We start from the raw sequence: 17,878 nt of genomic DNA, 5'->3' as shown, positions 1-17,878 counted from the left end.
TATTGATTATGTTCAAAATAAGAGAGCTAATCGGAATTACAACGTTAATGGGATTTTATTATATCATATGGTCAATGGATCTCTAAATTTGAAAAACCCGCGGAGTGCTACCATTTAAATGGGTGCGTCTTTGAGAAAGGGGTGAATTAGTTCCTAGGCACCGGGTGAATTAGGGTGAGTTATATGCACTTTTAGTACAAACACGTCTACAGGAAAATTGTTCCAGGTTAAATTTACTATCGAAATATCACATTTTAAAGTTGAAAATATTTTTTTTACAAAAATTTACTCAAAATAATAACAAGAAAAAAACATAAAAGAAAGCAGTTTTGTTTTTGCCCCATAACTTTTTTTCACAAGGATATAGGTACAGGCATTGCTTTAACGAAAAATAACTACCATCCTTCCTCGTTAAAATGACGTTTAGTAGAGGTCTCTAGGATTTATAGTTTCCGAAATGGGATTTTTTAAAATTCGCCGCTTACAGCATTTTTGGGCCATTTTCCCCATTATTTTGCAAACATTGTTCTGTAACTTTTTTCTACGCATTTCTAGGTATATACAATGGTAAAATTAGTAGAAAGAGCAGTCAATTACCTATAAAATGGTCTATTGCATAAGGTTGTACGACTATTTTTAAGCAAGTTATGATTTTTCAAAGTTTTATACTTTTATGATTTTTGATATTTTTTATGATTATTTTTAGAATTTTTCATTATGACTTTATAACTTTTTTTCTTGTACATGCAGGTATATACATTGTGAAATAATAACAGCAAATTTTTTCGACTTCAATATGGTGTATTGCAAAAAATTCTAGGACTATTTTTAGACAAGATATCCGTAGGATATCCAAGGGTATCCATAGTATCCAAGGGTGCCTAATGTATGCTGATGATGTAGTGTTAATAGGAAATAGTGAAAGAGACTTAGAACAAAAACTGGAACAGTGGAGACAAGCTCTGGAGGAAAAAGGTTTAAAACTTAGTAGGATAAAAACAGAGTATTTGGAATGTTCATTTAAAGATGGAGTTACTACAAATAAAATGGTATCTTTGGATGGTGAAATTATTGTGAAAAGCAATAGTTTTAAGTACCTAGGATCGGTATTACAGAGTAATGGAGAAATAGATTAAGATGCATGCAGTAGAATTAGGGCTGGATGGATGAAGTGGAAAGAAGCGAGTGGTGTGTTGTGTGACAGAAAAATTCCAATGAAGCTGAAGGGAAAATTCTATAAAACAGCCATAATACCGGCTATGCTGTACGGAACTGAATGTTGGGCAGTGAAAAAGCAAGGGGAACAACGAATGCACGTGGCGAAAATGAGAATGCTTAGATGGATGAGTGGAGTGACAAAGAAATATAAATTTAGAAATAAGTATATTAGGGGAAGTCTAGGTGTGGCACCAATTGATGCCAAAATGAGTGAGCATAGGTTAAGATGGTTTGGTCATGTTCAACGTCGAGACGTTAATCACCCAATACGAAGAATAGCTGAAGTGCAGATTCCTGGAAGGAGTAGGAGAGGAAGACCAAAGACGACCTGGGGGGGGGGACGATAAGGCAGGACATATTAGTAAAGGGGATTAACATTGATATGACCCAAGACAGAATTGTGTGGAGAAATGCAATTGGGGAAGCCGACCCCGCATAGGGATAAGGCAAAGAGAATTATGATGATCCAAGGGTATCCATAATTTGAGAAAAATTTTAAAATTTTTAATTTTTTTTCAATTAGAAGAATATAATGGCATATTATATAACATAATTTTTAATTCCAAATAAATTTTCTTGATAACACTTTTCGATATTTTGAAATATAAAGCTACTTTACTCTTGAGTGAAATTAATATTTTTTAACATACCTCGTACACTATTGACAAAATTTTATATCTGATGATTGCATCTTAGGTTTTAGACTATGCAGAGCATTTTATAAAGAATAACTTTTTTTCATAAAGTTAATAATAAAAAAGTTATCCATATGGTTCCAGCTTAATGGGACCCATTGCATGTGTATGTGACATTTTGAAAAAGCATATCTTGTTTAAAAATAGTTCAAGAGTTTTTTACAATACACAGTTTTAACGTAAATAAAATAAGTTTTCTTTTTTATTGCAGAAATGTTTATACCTAAATATACAATAAAAAAGGTATAATGAGAAATTTAAAAATAATCGTAAAATATATCAAAGATCATTTATACAAATTTGTACAACCATATCTTGCTTAAAAATAGTCACACAGCCTTTTACGATAGACCATTTTAAAGATAATTGCTTTTTCTTCCTATTAAATGTAACATTGCGTATACCTAAAGCTGCGTAGATAAAAGTTACAGAACAATGTTTGCGAAGCAACAAGGAAAATGTCCCAAAATCGCTGTGAGTGGCGAAATTTGAAAAATGATATTTTGGAAACTATAAATCATAGAGACTTATACTAAACGTCACTTTAAAGAAAAAGGATGAAAGTTTTTTTTCTGTCAAGCAATGCCTATACATATGTCTCCTTTGGAAAAAGATTTGGGATAAAAAACAAAATTGCTATCTTTCGTGTTTTTTTCTTGCTTTTCGTTTGAATATATTTTTGTAAAAAAAATATTTTTGACTTTAAAATGTGATATTTCTATAGTAAATGTAACCTGAAACAATTTTCCTGTAGACATGTTTGCACCAAATGTGCATAGAACTCAGCCTAATTCGCCCTGTGCCTAGAGACTAATTCACCCTTTTCCCAATAACGCACCCCTTTAAATGGTAGCACTCCGCGGTTTACTCATACTGAGAGGTGCATTGATTATATGAAACAATAAAACCCCGTTAACGTTGTAGTTCCTTTCTAAAATACATAATCAATAGCCTATAAACACAAAGGCGTCTTATAAAAACGTGGCAAGTTATATTAATTTGATAGAAGTAAAAAGATCGAAGTTTTTTCCCACACCACAAAACGAACTTAGTGTTTAATATTATAAGTAATAATCAAAACCACTTACCATATTGTGCAGCCCTAGACTCCTCTCTATATACCTGAGCATCACTATCGGTACCATTTTTGAAAGAAGATTTTTGTTTGTTTACGTCATCCATAATGTCAGAAACGAACTGTTGTGTTTTAGATTTAAAAGCGTTAGTCATGCTGTCCATATGATGCGAGGCGACCTTGGTCGCAGTGGACTTGATGATCCTTTGATCAGACGCATATCCATATTTTGGAGGTGACCCTGGCCGTAGAGCAGGCTCATGAGAATAGCTTCTCTTAACTATTTGATTATTTGTTGACTTGTTGTCGGTAAACTTCCTGTAAATTGATTCGTGCTTTCTAGTCTCACCATCAACGTAGTCTGTTCTAATAGTTGATGATGATACAGGTCCACTATCGAATTCCATAGGGGTCAATACTCTATCTCTTGGAGCAGGAACACTCGAAGATCTAGCGCTAGCAGGAGCTCTGACTCTTCTGTATTGATTTCTGTCGTCTGCACCATGTGGTGTCCATTTTTGTTTGATTCTACTGCTCTCTACCTCACTTTCATAATCACTTTCTCTAAAGTCGCCTGGTATGAATTTAGTAGGAGTTGGTGGAGGAGGAACACTTGTGGCTCTTCGAGGCTTCTCCGGTCCTGCTTGGAAAGGAAAAGGTTCCAGTTTTCCTTCTTTCTTGTATTTGTCACCAAATTTAATCACCTTATGGGTCTGTTGAACGCTCATGGTACGGTGACAGTTTTCAGTAGATTCGTTAAAATGGACTAAATTGGACGTTTCATGTTGAATAGCATTAGTGTAAGGGGCACTTACAGTGGACTTGTAGTACTGGGTTTTCGTTGGACCTTGCGTATAACCAAACTCTGGAGGTGGACCAGGTTGAAGGACCAACCCCTTTTGAGCAACGTAATCGGAAGGAGCAGCTGACATTGGTTTAGGTTTATAAACTACATGTTTCGGAATAGGTTTAGTCTCGGGTTTAATGGGTTCAAACTTGGGGCGGGAAGAACCAAAGGCTTGTGGACGTTCAAACTCAGTTGGTGGTGTAGGGGTTCTTCCATACTGTTGACCATGCTGTTTAGTTGGTGTTAAAACTGGATGTACTGGTTTGTATTGAGGTTCTTGGTTAGAGCTCCATGTGGTGTTGACTCTTCTCTCATAGTCGCTCTCATAATCGCTTTCTCTGAACTCACCTTTTATGAATTTAGATGGGCTTGGTGGAGGAGCTACTTTTGCCCTAGGCTTTTCTGGTTCTGGTTTGAACGGAAAAGGCTCCAGTTGTACATGTCTATCTCGTTGTTCGTAAAGCTTGTGTGATGTATGGCTTGTTACGATTGGAGTTGTGACCAGTTCCTAAAGGAATAAAAACGAGATTTAGTGTTTGATGAACAACAGCAAAATGTATAAAGTATACAGTGCAAGAAAGCGTGTACAAATAATAAGTGTAGTTAACGTGTACCTAACAAAAAGTTAAACATCAATGTCAATATTATATTTGGTTCTATTTTCTTCGATTAAATTTTTAAATATTATTTAAGTTATATTTATATTTAGAATTTTATTTCGTGCATACGGCTGAAACATAATATAGCGATATAGTAAGTTTCAGTGTATTTTGAAAGTCACAAAAGGACCTGAAAGGAGATGTTTCTTTGACTTGAAAACTAGAGGATCTCGCACAACAACTAGTCTAGTCGCAATATAAGGGGTCCCGTGGGAAATTCTAGCTCGCCGTGATTGTTGGTATTATAGGTTTTTTGGGTCGCTGAATCCAATGGAAGTGATCAGGAAGCCCAAATATTACCCGTTTAATTGTTATTAACAAATTATGGTAAAATTAAGTATTTTCCAGATATTATTAGAACCCCTGTAAAGAAATTGATAGTGTTAAGGTCTTCTCTGGTGTATTTTTGGTCACTGAATCTAATGCGACTAGTCGCAATTACTCAAAATATTGTTAATAACAAAATAATTGTTTATGTTAACAAAATAGTTGTTTCGAAATAATGCGCTATCTACAGCAAGTTTGTAGTCTTTTTCGTAGTATTTTATACGCTTAATCGGTTGCCACTAGTCGTGATAGTTTAAACCACGTTCCGACTTTGTTATTAATAAATTATTGCAAAAATAACTGTTTATAGTACTTGCACTCACGGTTTTTGCTCTAAATTAAAAAAACTGCTTGGATTGACATGAAATTTGGCTTACACATAGCTAACATGTCAAAGAAAAAAAGTGATATTGCGCCGATGTGTGCTTTTACCCTGGGGGTAAATATGACCCCATCTCGGGGGTGAAAAAAGATATCTTTAAAATGAGTCCGGAAGTGAATAAACTGATTAATTCTAAGCCATTTTTGTTCTATAGAGTTTTTTCAGTCAATATTTCAGTCGTAATTTCAGTCAAGTCAATAGGTTTCTAGTTATTTGCGAGTAAATATGTTCATTTTTCAACAAGAACACCACGTTTTTAGACGGTTTTTCGCAAATAACTCAAAAAATCAGCATGGATTCAGCGGCCCAAAAAACGTATAATACCACCATCAAATCACGGCGAGCTAGAATTTCCAACAGTACCCCTTATGTTGCGACTAGACTATACGGAAATAGGGGTGCTCAAATCTAAGTAAAGATTATGCGAGAAATAAGATAGGACTGTGTGTTCTCGCAGAGTCTTTACAATATACACTCTGACGAAATTATGACACGGGAATCCGAATTAACAGAGAATAAATCAACAATCACCTATACGCCGACGACACTTTGCTTCTAAATGATCTGCAGATCGTACTGGAACAAGTGAGAACTGCTAGCTTAAAGTAAGGCATAAACCTCAACATTAGGAAAACCAAATTCATGGTTATCAGTCGTGCAAAAGATCTCGAGGCGCTAATGGCAGCGAAGGAAGAGATCGAGAAATTCAGCTACCTCGGAACTAGTCTTAACTCACAATGGAAGATCAAGATGCGGAGTTTAGAGATCAAGATGCGGATGGTGAGGTGCTACATTCTTCCGGTGTTACTAGTCGAAGTCGAAGCCTAGATTCTGACGCAGGCCGCTAAAAAAAATCGAAGTCTTTGAGATGTGGATCTATAGGAGGATATTGAACACATCTTATTGGGAATCATGTCACCAATGTCGAAGGTCTACATCGCATGAGCAGAAAAAGACGTGCTTATCTTAGAGGAACAACATAAGCTTAGGTACTTCAGCCAAAGAAGGAAGATATATGATTCTTCAACTCGTTATGCAGGGCAAAGTATTTGGTAAAAAGGGGACTTGATGATAACCTTGATTATCCCAACATCTGGATCGAATAAGGTACTGAAGAAGACCAACTATTTAGTGTCCTTTAATTAAGAACATTTATTGAAATTCTATATATTGTAAAGTGACTTCTATATAAATTTATCGTTGTAGTAGTACCAATTTTATGCACGTCAGTTATGTTGGTGTAGTGACATTAGTTACATCAAAGTAGTATTTACTGAAAAAAAAAGACAGTAAATAAAAAAATAAAAATGTGCAAAATCATGCAGGCCAAAAAACGATTAGTAAAGGTTGTAAGGGTGAACACCAAACACACACAATCAAGCGAACCTTCTGAACAGGCTTCTTATCAGGAACTTTACAAACCCTTTGCTTTTGGATCTTCTGACTTTCAGAATGTTCGGTGGTTTTCGTAAACTTTTTATACTCTTCTTTAGTATACTCTGTATCAGCCATGTAACCATCAATGACTGTTTTTTGTTTTGACTTAGGAGAGTCTGGTTTTTTGACGGGAATGGGCACATGTTCTGGTTGAGCAGGTTGAACAGCTGATCTTTTTAAATCTCGGGCATGCTTGGTCAACTTCTTCACTTGCACCGATTTCTGGAATTCTTCAATATTAACATCAGGTCTGGGAGGCCCTTCAAACTGTGGAGGTTGTTCGAACTTGGATGGTGGTACCGCTTCAGGTTCCTGGGACCTCGACCTTGAAAATCGAACAGTTTTGGGAGCTGCAACTCGACGGTACGCAGGTTCTTCGGTGTCGCTCATACTCGGTTTCCATTTCGGAGGTATTCGTACATTTTCGAAATCACTTTCGTAATCACTATCGGTAAATCTACCTTTAATAAATTTAGAAGGGGTTGGGGGAGGGCCTGTTTTGGGCCGTTTAGGTTTTTGCAGGTCAGGTTTAAATGGAAAAGGTTCTAAATTAGGAAATTTTTCAAATGGCGTGAAATCATTAAGCAATACTTTCTTTGGCTCGGCATGCTTAAGAGGCTTCGCAGGTACAGGAGGAGCTAGTGGTATTACCTGTTTTGGAGGCAATGGTGGAACCCATTCTTTAGGAGCTGGAGAAGCCCATTGTTTTGGCGATGGAGCCCATTTTGGCGGCTCTTTTGCAGGTGGAGCTACCCACTCTTTAGGTACCTCTTTTGGAGGTGGAGCAACCCATTCTTTAGGCTGAGGTGTTATAGTTTGGCATGGTGGAGCATACCCCATTTCAGGTGGTGGTCCAGGTTCTAAGTACACCTCATCTGTAATGTCCTGAACTGATACTGGTCTTATAGATAGTGAATCAATCGTTGAAAAAGGTTTGGATTCAGTTGGTGCTGGTGGCCAAGATTTAATCATCTTCGAGGGTTTAACGTTACTTTCTTCCAAAATATATTCTGACTTGCTTTGCGACGTTTGATGATCTACAATGCTGCCTAAATTATTTACCTCTGCTATATAATGCTGTTTGGGTCCCTGATCTTGAGGTCTGTTAACAGGTGTCCATTTCTTTTCTAGAGTACTTTGGACTGACCAGGATGGTTGATATTTAAGTTCTTCATGTGGTGGTGGCCAAGATTTTTCTTGGTGAGTTTCAGAGAACTTATGAGCCCATTGTTTTTCCATTTGTAATCCTTCCTGGGAAGGTTCACCCTGAACAGAGAGCGGTCTGCCGATGTACTGCTTTTCAGAGGTATAGCTTGAAGTAGTCGATTTTGGCCTTTCAGTAACCCATGGAAGCTCTTGAAACGCTGGTTTAGAAGAGCTACTTTCAAATGTCTTACTGTAAGATGAAGATGACGTTTGATATGAAGATTGATACGATTGTTCCATCTTCTGTTCACTGACTTTTTGTGTTGAAGGGAATATTTTAATTGCTCCAGTAGGTACCTCATGTGGAGGTAAGTCTTTCTGATTCTCTGATATTCTCCTAATCCTCTCACTTACTTCTTGAGTTTTGTATGTACCTCCACTAGGAGCAAAGCAAATTTCTGCTGGTGGTTCAGGTTGAAGATTAAATTCTTGTGTCGTCTGACTTGAAGAAAATGATTGATATTGTTGTTGAGGCTGGGAAAATGTTTGAGACGATTTAAATGATTGGAATTCTTGTCGCAGAGGCTCTGGTTTAGGTGGTAGTGGTGGAGGTAATTTAGTGTCTATTGGCTCAAACTTCTTATATATGTCTTGTTTGATTGGTTCTGGTGCAGTGATTTCCTTTTGCACTTGAACTGGAGCATCTCCTTCTTTAATCTTTTTAACGAAATATTGCAAGGATGACTGGGTTGAGATGGAACTAGTTTCAATTCCTTCCTGAACGTCAACCTTTTTCTCTTGTAGTATTTCTTCTTGTTTAGGTAGACCGGCTGGATGGCAAATTTCAAATTCTGTTTGTTTTTCAAAGGTACTGTCCAATGATCTTTGGGCAATAGGTTTTGGCATGGGAATTTCTGGGACTTTATGCTCGAGTTTTATAATATGTTTTTCTTGAGACAGCATTTGTTCTGTAGTGGAGGTAACTTCAGATTTTTGAGACAAAGATTGTGACAATTCGCTGGATGTAAGTTTTAATGGAACTGGAACTTGCTTGGATTCTACCGATGAAATCTGATCAGCTGCAGAGGCCTGTAGTTTATGAAAATATATAGATAGAAATAATATGGATTATATTATAGTAATTGTTTTACTTACCAATGTTTCGTGTTTCTTTATGTCTTCGAATACTACTGTCTTGACTACTTCTACCATACTGTCCGGGGCAGGTTCTATGACTGCAATATCTGCAATACTTTGAGCTTCTCCACCGGAATTGACAGCTCTGACCATAAATCTACCAGAATGGCTAATTTCGGCTATAAAAAATAGTAAGTTTAGTAAAGGCGTTAATGTATCTTTTGGTTAAATTTAGTAAATTTAGCTACTGGGATCAGTACCTGCGATTCCTAATATACAGGGTGTTTCATTGGAAAAGTAACATACACTAACTGTATAAAAAGGAGACATAGGCAGTCACACAGTTATGAACCAAATAAGACAATGGCAAAATAGATAAAACACCCAGTAACTTTATTATTGATGCTTTAAAACCCATTAAGTATGGTATTTTTGAGACCGCATAAGTGTCCCCTTTCTACAGTTAACGTATGTTACTTTCCCAATGAAACACCTTGTATAAAGACAAAACACAATGATGGAAATTAAGCTCACAACCTACATAGCAATAGGTTACCGATAGGCTCTAGGATAAAACCTTTCGGGCATACAGTGAAACAAAATCATGGATTTATAAAAGCTTGATCAGATCAGTGCTCGCATATGATCACAAACCTAGGTACTCAGAATAACAACCAGCAGTATTTAAAAGAAAGATTCTTCCAGAACAATGAGACATGGTTTGGTACAAAAACTCGCGACCAAGTATCAGAGAGAAAGAAGTATTGAGATAAGAAGAAGAAAAATGGGAAGGAAAAATGGAGCTCCACATGTTTATAGAATAGTAAATTCGATAGAAAAATTTTTTATCGGAGTTACATTTTTCAATAATGACAAAACGCTTACCTTTCTCAATAGTCAAAGTGTGACCTTGACCCATAGATTTCACCTTGTATACATCGCTCATGGAATTGTCTATAAGGTTGCCATCTTTATACCATGAGACTGTAGGTTCTGGTGTTCCGGTCACTTCCACTTCCATGATAATACGATCTCCTTTCTTAATCACTTGAGCCTGGAGACGGCGCCCGAATACTGGTGGGAAGATGGTTTCTAAAGAAAAAGAAAAACAAGTTTGAGAACAAGTTATAAAGAAGATAGTTACCGTATCCATTTTAAAATTTTTGGTATATATTTACTTACTTCTAACTACCAAGTCAGCGGTACTAACAGCAGTTCCTCCATCGTTAATAGCCGTGCAAGAATATCTGCCCGCGTCTTGGACAGTAACGTTTTTAATCTCCAATGACGTCCTGTTTAGTTCCCACGTAGTTTTGATTCTGTTATCTTCTTTAAGGTCTTCACCGTTCTTGGTCCATTTTACTTGTGGCGTAGGTTGGCCGTCCAGGATACCCTCCAACACAACGTCCACGTCTTGGTCCACAATTTTGCCAATGATGGGAGTAACAAACTTGGGAGGACGAGCCTTTGGTAGACTGGATCTTCGGATCAATTCCGAGTTTGAAGTAATCTGCTTTTGCTCGCTTTGTGCTCCCACTGTGTAAGTGGTTGACGATTTTTCATGGAAGACTGGTGGCTGATCACCGATTTTATGATACTCTTCAGTTCTTTGAGATTCCTGAATTTGCGGGGCATCTTGACCGATCTGTTTAAAGGTCTGTGCTTTTTGAGACAATGTTTTATGTTCTTCAATATGTGGTTGAAGAGCATCAGAATTTGAAGATATAACTTTACTCATATGAGAAGTCTGTGATTGAGTTACTACTTCCCTAGTTATCCTATAAGATGATTCAGTGTGTTGTGACTTCTCAGTGGTGAGAGGCAAAGAGGGTTGAATTTGCATCTGATTTTCTTCGTTGATCACGTAACTGGCTGGTTGCACGTGTAGGTTTGCTACACAAGTTGCTTTACCTACTTCGTTTTCCGCAATACATGTTATTGTGCCGGAATGTTCTTTCTTGGCGTTGGGGATTGATAACACTTGTCTGTCTCCTGAGGTAGAAATCAGGAAGTCTTTACCTGTAATGGGAAAAAATTAAAATTAATTTCTAAATAAACGACAAAAAATAATATCAAAATCATCAAAGAATTAAAAAATGGGTATCAGATATAAAAACCAAACATGGGCACGAAACTGAGAGGAAGTGGAAATGTATATAGGTGGAAGCAAATCTTCGAAGGCTTGGAGATTCATACGAAATCTAAGGAGGAAGGGAATCTAAGGAGGGAGGGCATAAATACAACACACCTACAAACCATCAACATCAATGTATTTCAAAATAACTGCGCAAAAGAAGTACTAGATTCCAGACCTGAATATCTCCAACAAACACCAAGAAGATGCCAAATCAATGGACAAGAAAAAAAAGAATGTGTGTGTACTTTGTACGCACGTAAGAAGTTACACTTCTATTATATGATTTCTTAAAAATAAATATACTTTAAACAGTTTGTTTTAACTTTTTTTAAACACCAAGCTAATTTTGTGCTTACCGCTTTCAAAAAATAAAAAAAAAGTATAGGATTGCTCCGGATTCGAACTCAAGACCTCTCGATCTCTGGCCGAATGCTATACCAAATACGCTACGAGGACTGTGTCTGTGTCGGTTCGGACGTACCTAATGACAATTCACGGTAACAAACAGGCAAGGTGAAGTATAATAAATATACAATAAAATGTTTTAATAATACTCATCTTACTCCAGAGAAAGACAAATCCAAAGACACAATTATAATAAATATATTTACTAAAAACACTTATATATTTAAAAATGAATAACCATTTTCAATTTCGTTGCAACACGAAACTACAGCCGCATCATTATTCCAGGTCAATCAGAGAGTGCAGCAAGCACCTCTACCGGTTTCGAAACGTATTAGTCTCTCATCACGAGGCACATATGCTGCTCTCTCTGAACCAACTAGAACAAACCCCGGCGTGCTGTCACGGATTGCAACGAACGAAATGGCAGGGATGCCCTAGCGGCAACTGCTATCAAAAAACTAAGTTTTCAATCTAATAGCACATAAAACAACATCCAAAAATGTCATTCTACATCCTACCAGACTGAAAACAATGGGAACCTTCTCTGGTAACAGCTCCGAGGCTTCTACAATTTGCAAGCCATAACGGCTGCTGAGACTAAGGAAGATGAGGGAATTTTACAATTTATAATTCACGTCCCATCTGCTCAGCGCGGTAAAGTTCCAACGAGAATGTTTTTTTTTACTTATATATTTTTTTCACACCTATTCTTGCACTGATATATTTATACATAACTTGAAAGATAGCAACTAAACGCCATACTGCCTGTGTGCGCATGCGCGCAGTATTGTGAAATTTTACTCTCAATCGCGCCTAAAGAAGTATAACTTCAAAAATATCGGAGACTAGCTAACCACCAAACTCATAAAAACCATGAAAAATAACAGTGCCTATGAACCAGAAGGAACCCATTCTGATTTTTTTTTAAATACAATACAATCGCTTATTAATATGCAGACAGACCTTTTTAACAGAAGCTTAAACGGAGGTAATAACTAAATAGGAAAATAATTGAGGGATAGATGAACTCATCTATTATTTGCGGACTTGGCTAAAGCTTATGGTACAATACCTCTATTTAGAATATGGCAAGTACTGGAAAGCTCATTTATTAATTTGTGAAACAATACCACGATCTTCGATTAAAATAAAGTCTAACAACCAGTTCTCCGACACAGACAATTTTAGGGTGAATAAGGGACTAGAGCTAGGCTGCAGTCTATCTCCAATACTTTTCAAATCCTATCTGAAGAAATGAAGATCATGCTCTGGGATTGGTATACCATTAAACGACGACACAACGCTATAATATACGCTTCGTTGCTCGGACGATCAAGTAGTCATCGCGCAGAACCAGGAAGATCTGTAATTCATAATAAGCGATTAATACAGGAATACCACCTCCAGTAACTTACTAAAACAACGAACAGAAACTGTTCCCTATCGCTGTGGTGTCGTCTCTATTTTCTAGAAAGTTGTTCAGAATTCTTCCGTTTCTATTTGAAGCTCTATCGTTCCGATTTGAGGATCTCTGGCATTCGGATCTCCTTTAGTGATGGTTCGTCTATGTTCAGGAACGTATGCAGGTTTCATTGGATAAAGGATTTCTTGGTCTAGCATATGCTGAAGTAACTATTTGTTGTGATGCTGTTTTTCTCATCTGTACTGATATTTTTATTTCTCCTATTGTGTTTAATTCTTGTGGCTTCAGTAATGTGTTCTTGTAATGTGTTCATTCCTTCATCAAGATTTCTATTCCTCCCGAATTTTCTCTCTTGTCGTTTCTATAGATGTAGCGTTTAGAAAGATTAACTTGTATGTTCTGGAAAAGCTTCGTTTACTGAATGGCTACGTGATCCATATCCAGTCATTTACGAGCTTTTCTAGTATATTCAGGTTGCTTCTTAAGCATCCTGAATTGTGGGAGCCTATCGGCAGATATCCACTTGGTGCTCTATTCATTTGAGTTTGAACGAGCAGTTTATCACTGCCTCTGGGAGCCTCTTTGAAACTAGAGTATCTTGCTGTTACTTTGACGATTGGTTATCCTATCTATTGGATTGTCCATTCGCAAATAGTTTACCTAAACATCGAACTAATAGATAGCAAAAGAAATTATTGCATCCCTACAAAACAAAAGTGAGAGACGTCTCAACATAAGTCGCAAAAGTCAAATAAAAATTTGCTGGGCATACCCAAAGACAAAAGGACAAGAGATATCGTAATATACTTATACATTGGAGACCATGGAAATCCAAAAAGAAAAAACGAAGCCACAAAATACACCAATACACGCTGGCGCAAAATGGCTACAAACTGCCTATGATATAGAGACATGGAAGAAGGAATAGAAGGTCCATATCCAAAGATGATGGTTCTTCGCTATCTAGATACATAGAAATGTTTCGGTATTTAAAAATTAATATACACTGTTAGTACCTGAAATATTTTCCCCGTTAAATAACCATCTGACTTTTGGTGTTGGTCTTCCAATAACGATGCATTCGAATTTGGATGCTGTGTCTTCGTAGACGGTCTTATCTCCAAAGCCTTCTTTAAAATCAGGAGCTTGTTTCTGTTCTTCATGTTGGACAGTTTCCGACGGTTTAAACGATTTGACAATTAGTTGAGCGAAACATTTCGCTTCTCCAACTGAGTTCGTAGCTTTGACGGTGTAGACGCCTTTATCTTCTGGTTTTACGCTTTCAATTTCCAATCTAAAAATAAAAAAAATATATTTATTACATTTATTCCAACAAAAGTTTTTTATAAGATCTCCAGAAAGACACCTTGTGTATTTGTTTATAATAGGAACCATAAGAAGAAATAATAGGTTTGTTCTAGTAAACAGTCAAACTAGTCAGAAACAGTCAGCAAACAGTTGGTCAGTGAGAGAACATAATCACCAGTGCTATCCCCTCTATTCGCGCTGGTCGACTATTCGCTGATGGTTTCAAACCGTTTGAAACTGATGCTAGAACAAACCTATAATAAATATCAAATATTTGCCGACAAGTTATTCTTTGAAATACAGAATTCGGAATCTCGGATACTGTACCTATGCCTCGTAAATACCGTGTGAAAAGCTCCATTTGAGTCAATGTGAAAGTTGAATCTCGGATACCCGAATCTTGGTTACAGAATCCTCGTCTGAAAAGGGTCTTAAAGATCTAGTTGCAGTAATTGAAGTTTTTTTGGTTTTGGTGAAAGTAGGTCAACTGTAAGTTTTTTAATTTTTTGTTTATCTATCCTGCAACAGCAGATTTAATACCTAAGCTGAATGTTTCAATTATGGTGATATGTACACGAGGAAAACACCTATTATCATTTATATTTTTTTCCACATGTACCCAGTACAGTGCAGTGTTAATGTTTTTTAAGGAGTCTCATGACGGCGATGGTATCCAAACCCATGCCCATGACCCTGGAGCCTCTTCTGCTGGAGTTTTGAGAAATTTCGACACAAAATCAGTTCAAAGTTCTTACACGGGGGTTTTTGGGATCGTTGAACACAAATATCATGTTGATGGTCTACGAGGCACTTTTGTTACCCATGATAAAATGATTTTATATCTAATTTCCATAAAACTCCAAGAGATGGGTCCCTTACTGATGATATTTGTGTTCATTGACCCCAAAAATCCCTGAGTAACTACTTTGCATTGATTTTGTATAAATTTTTTATAAAACTTTAAAAAACTATGATCATTCTGTACACCATGTGGCTCGCACATGACATCGTCAACATAATATTCGTGTTCAGCGATCCCAAAAACGTCTGAATAACGAGTTTTCGCTGATTTTGTATAGAATTTCCTCAAAACTCAAAGAGAAGAGTTCCGTCTTGGGCACTAGATATCGCGGAGACTATCACCGCCACGATATTTGTATGAAGTGACCTCAAAAACCCCACAGTAGTAATATTAGACTCATTTTCATCAATTATTTACGAATCATAAATTTATTATATTTCAACACTTTGAAATGCACTTTGGAAAATTCATTTTTCTTATTCAATAATGCAGTTTTCATTCCGACATCATCACTTTAGTTCACAAAATTTCCTAACGCTTTTACGAATCGAGTACATTAAGTTTCATTGAGATCCATCCAACTGCAGCAAAATTATTCCTGCTTACTGCTTCATTTCCTCGACTAGATCGGTTATTGTTCGTCCGCTATAACTATTCCCATGCGTCACGATTTATTTTCAAAAAAATTAAGTCAAAACATAAAGTGAAACGAACGTCGATGTGTATATACATTTTGTATACTGTAAAAATCGGCGTATGTTTCACTTTATGTTTTCACTTAATTTGTTTGAAAATTAATCGTGACGCATGTTAAAAGTTATAGCGGACGAACAATATTAGAATATCCGGTTATAGGAATAATTTTGCTTGACACAAAGACTATTCCAATAAGCGGGTTCGACTGTATAAGTAAATATAGTAAGTAGCAAATATTTACCTTACATTTCCTTCGTCATCATAAACAAAAATGAAATGCTCGAGATCGGTGATAGGCAAATTATTCAACAACCATTTAATCTCTGGTCTCGGCTCCCCTACTACGTTCCCTTCCAAAATAACTTTATCCCCTTCGGACACCAAAACGTCGGTCAACAATTTCGAGAATTTTGGCGCTGTTCCAGCCTCCGTTTTTTCCTCTGGCGCTTTCTCGTTGTCCGATTCCGCGATTGGCGTAACGCTCAAGACGCAGTTGCTGGAGGCTTCCCCGGCGGAGTTGCGAGCGACGACTTTGTACTCGCCGTCGTCTTCGGGCAGGACTTCCTGGATGATGAGGGAGCAACGGTCTCCTTGGAATAGCAGCTGGAAGTCTTGGGATTCTTTGACAGGTTGGTCATCATGGTACCTGGAAATATGTGAATAGTTAACGGCTTTAAATATCGGTAGGTAATATAAAAAAAATTATAATTTAGCTACTAATAAGAAATACTGTTGAGGTGATTCCATTTTAAACCACTCAATTTTGGATCCAAAAAACTTTTGGATCTCCAATTTGTCTGAAATTTGATGTATAGCTTCTGCGGAACGTAAACATAAGCTCGAGCTAAAGCATTTAAGCCCGAACAGTTTTTTTCTCAAAATACAGGGTGTAACAAAAATACAGGTCATAAATTAAATCACATATTCTAGGACCAAAAATAGTTCGATTGGACCTAACTTACCTAAGTACAAATGTGTACATAAAAAAAGTTACAGCCCTTTGAAGTTACAAAATAAAAATCGATTTTTTTCAATAAATCGAAAACTATTATAGATTTTTTATTGAAAATTGACATGTGGCATTATTATGGCAAGAAAATCTTAGAAAAAAATTATAGTGAAAATTGTGCACCCCATAAAAAATTTATGGGGGTTTTGTTCCTTTAAACCCCCCCAAACTTTTGTGTACGTTCCAGTCTAATTATTATTGTAGTACCATTAGTTACACACAATGTTTTAAAAACTTTTTTGCCTCTTATTACTTTTTCGAAAAGTCAGTTTTTATCGAGTTATTTTGAATATTTGTTAAATCCACCACATATTTGTATATGGTTAAGTACGATTATGGAGACTTCCTAATAATATGAAAAATTATTATTTATGATTTACATTTTTAGGTATATTTATTTTGAACCAAATTAAAAAAGAAGCCACATCTCGATAAAAGGTGCCTTATGGAAAAAATATAGAGGCAAAAAAGTTTTAAAAACACTGTGTCTGCATAATTAATTACTTAATCGTACTGCAGTAATAGTTTGATTGGAACGTACACAAACATTTGGGGGGTTTAAAGGAACAAAACCCCCATAAATTTTTATGTAAACATATTAAAAAAGAAGCCGCAACTCGATAAAAACTGCTTTATCTAAAAAATACTAAGAGGCAAAAAAGTTTTAAAAATATCAAATTTAACTAATGGTACCACAATAATAATTTAATTGGAACGTACACAAAAGTTTGGGGGGGTTAAAGGGAACAAAACCCCCATAAAATTTTTATGGGGTGCACAAATTTCACTATAATTTTTCTTTAAGATGTTCCTGCCATAAGAATGCCACATGTCCATTTTCAATAAAAAAATCTCTAATAGTTTTCGATATATTCGAAAAATTCGATTTTCATTTTGTAACTTCAAAGGGCTGTAACTTTTTTTATGGGCATATTTGTAGTGAGGTAAGTTAGGTTCATTCGAACTATTTTTGGTTCCAGAATATATGGTTTAATTTATGACCTGTATTTTTGTTACACCCTGTATATTTTTTAGCGGTTTTACAGTGATTTGGTATTTATTTAAACAAATTTATATATTTTATCATAAAGTATCAATGGAAAAAAACAATGATTTAATAGAACGGACTCAAAAATGTCATTATAAGGCATTATAACAATAGTTCAGAGAAA

The 17,878-nt window shown here is 36.3% G+C and overlaps 1 protein-coding gene across 8 annotated transcripts in view; it reads right to left on the bottom strand.

Annotated features, from left to right (window-relative positions):
* Positions 1 to 17,878, bottom strand: part of LOC114338523 (titin) — a 751,244-nt gene that overhangs the window by 111,069 nt on the left and 622,297 nt on the right. For 5 of the 8 annotated variants that reach the window (XM_050662823.1, XM_050662825.1, XM_050662826.1 and 2 more), the window contains 7 exons: positions 15,939 to 16,343; positions 13,908 to 14,185; positions 10,106 to 10,942; positions 9,809 to 10,015; positions 8,942 to 9,102; positions 6,590 to 8,875; positions 3,002 to 4,343 (listed from right to left, as the gene is read on the bottom strand). In XM_050662823.1, the coding sequence (XP_050518780.1) occupies positions 3,002 to 4,343; positions 6,590 to 8,875; positions 8,942 to 9,102; positions 9,809 to 10,015; positions 10,106 to 10,942; positions 13,908 to 14,185; positions 15,939 to 16,343 (5,516 nt within the window). The remainder of the gene's footprint in view (positions 1 to 3,001; positions 4,344 to 6,589; positions 8,876 to 8,941; positions 9,103 to 9,808; positions 10,016 to 10,105; positions 10,943 to 13,907; positions 14,186 to 15,938; positions 16,344 to 17,878) is intronic. The other 3 variants (XM_050662824.1, XM_050662827.1, XM_050662828.1) reach the window with 3 other exon arrangements.

This window comes from Diabrotica virgifera, chromosome 9 (assembly GCF_917563875.1).
Source record: "Diabrotica virgifera virgifera chromosome 9, PGI_DIABVI_V3a".
Classification (NCBI taxonomy): domain Eukaryota; kingdom Metazoa; phylum Arthropoda; class Insecta; order Coleoptera; family Chrysomelidae; genus Diabrotica; species Diabrotica virgifera.
The sequence above is the reverse complement of the archived record's forward strand: the minus strand, read 5'-3'. Positions and strand labels throughout refer to the sequence as shown.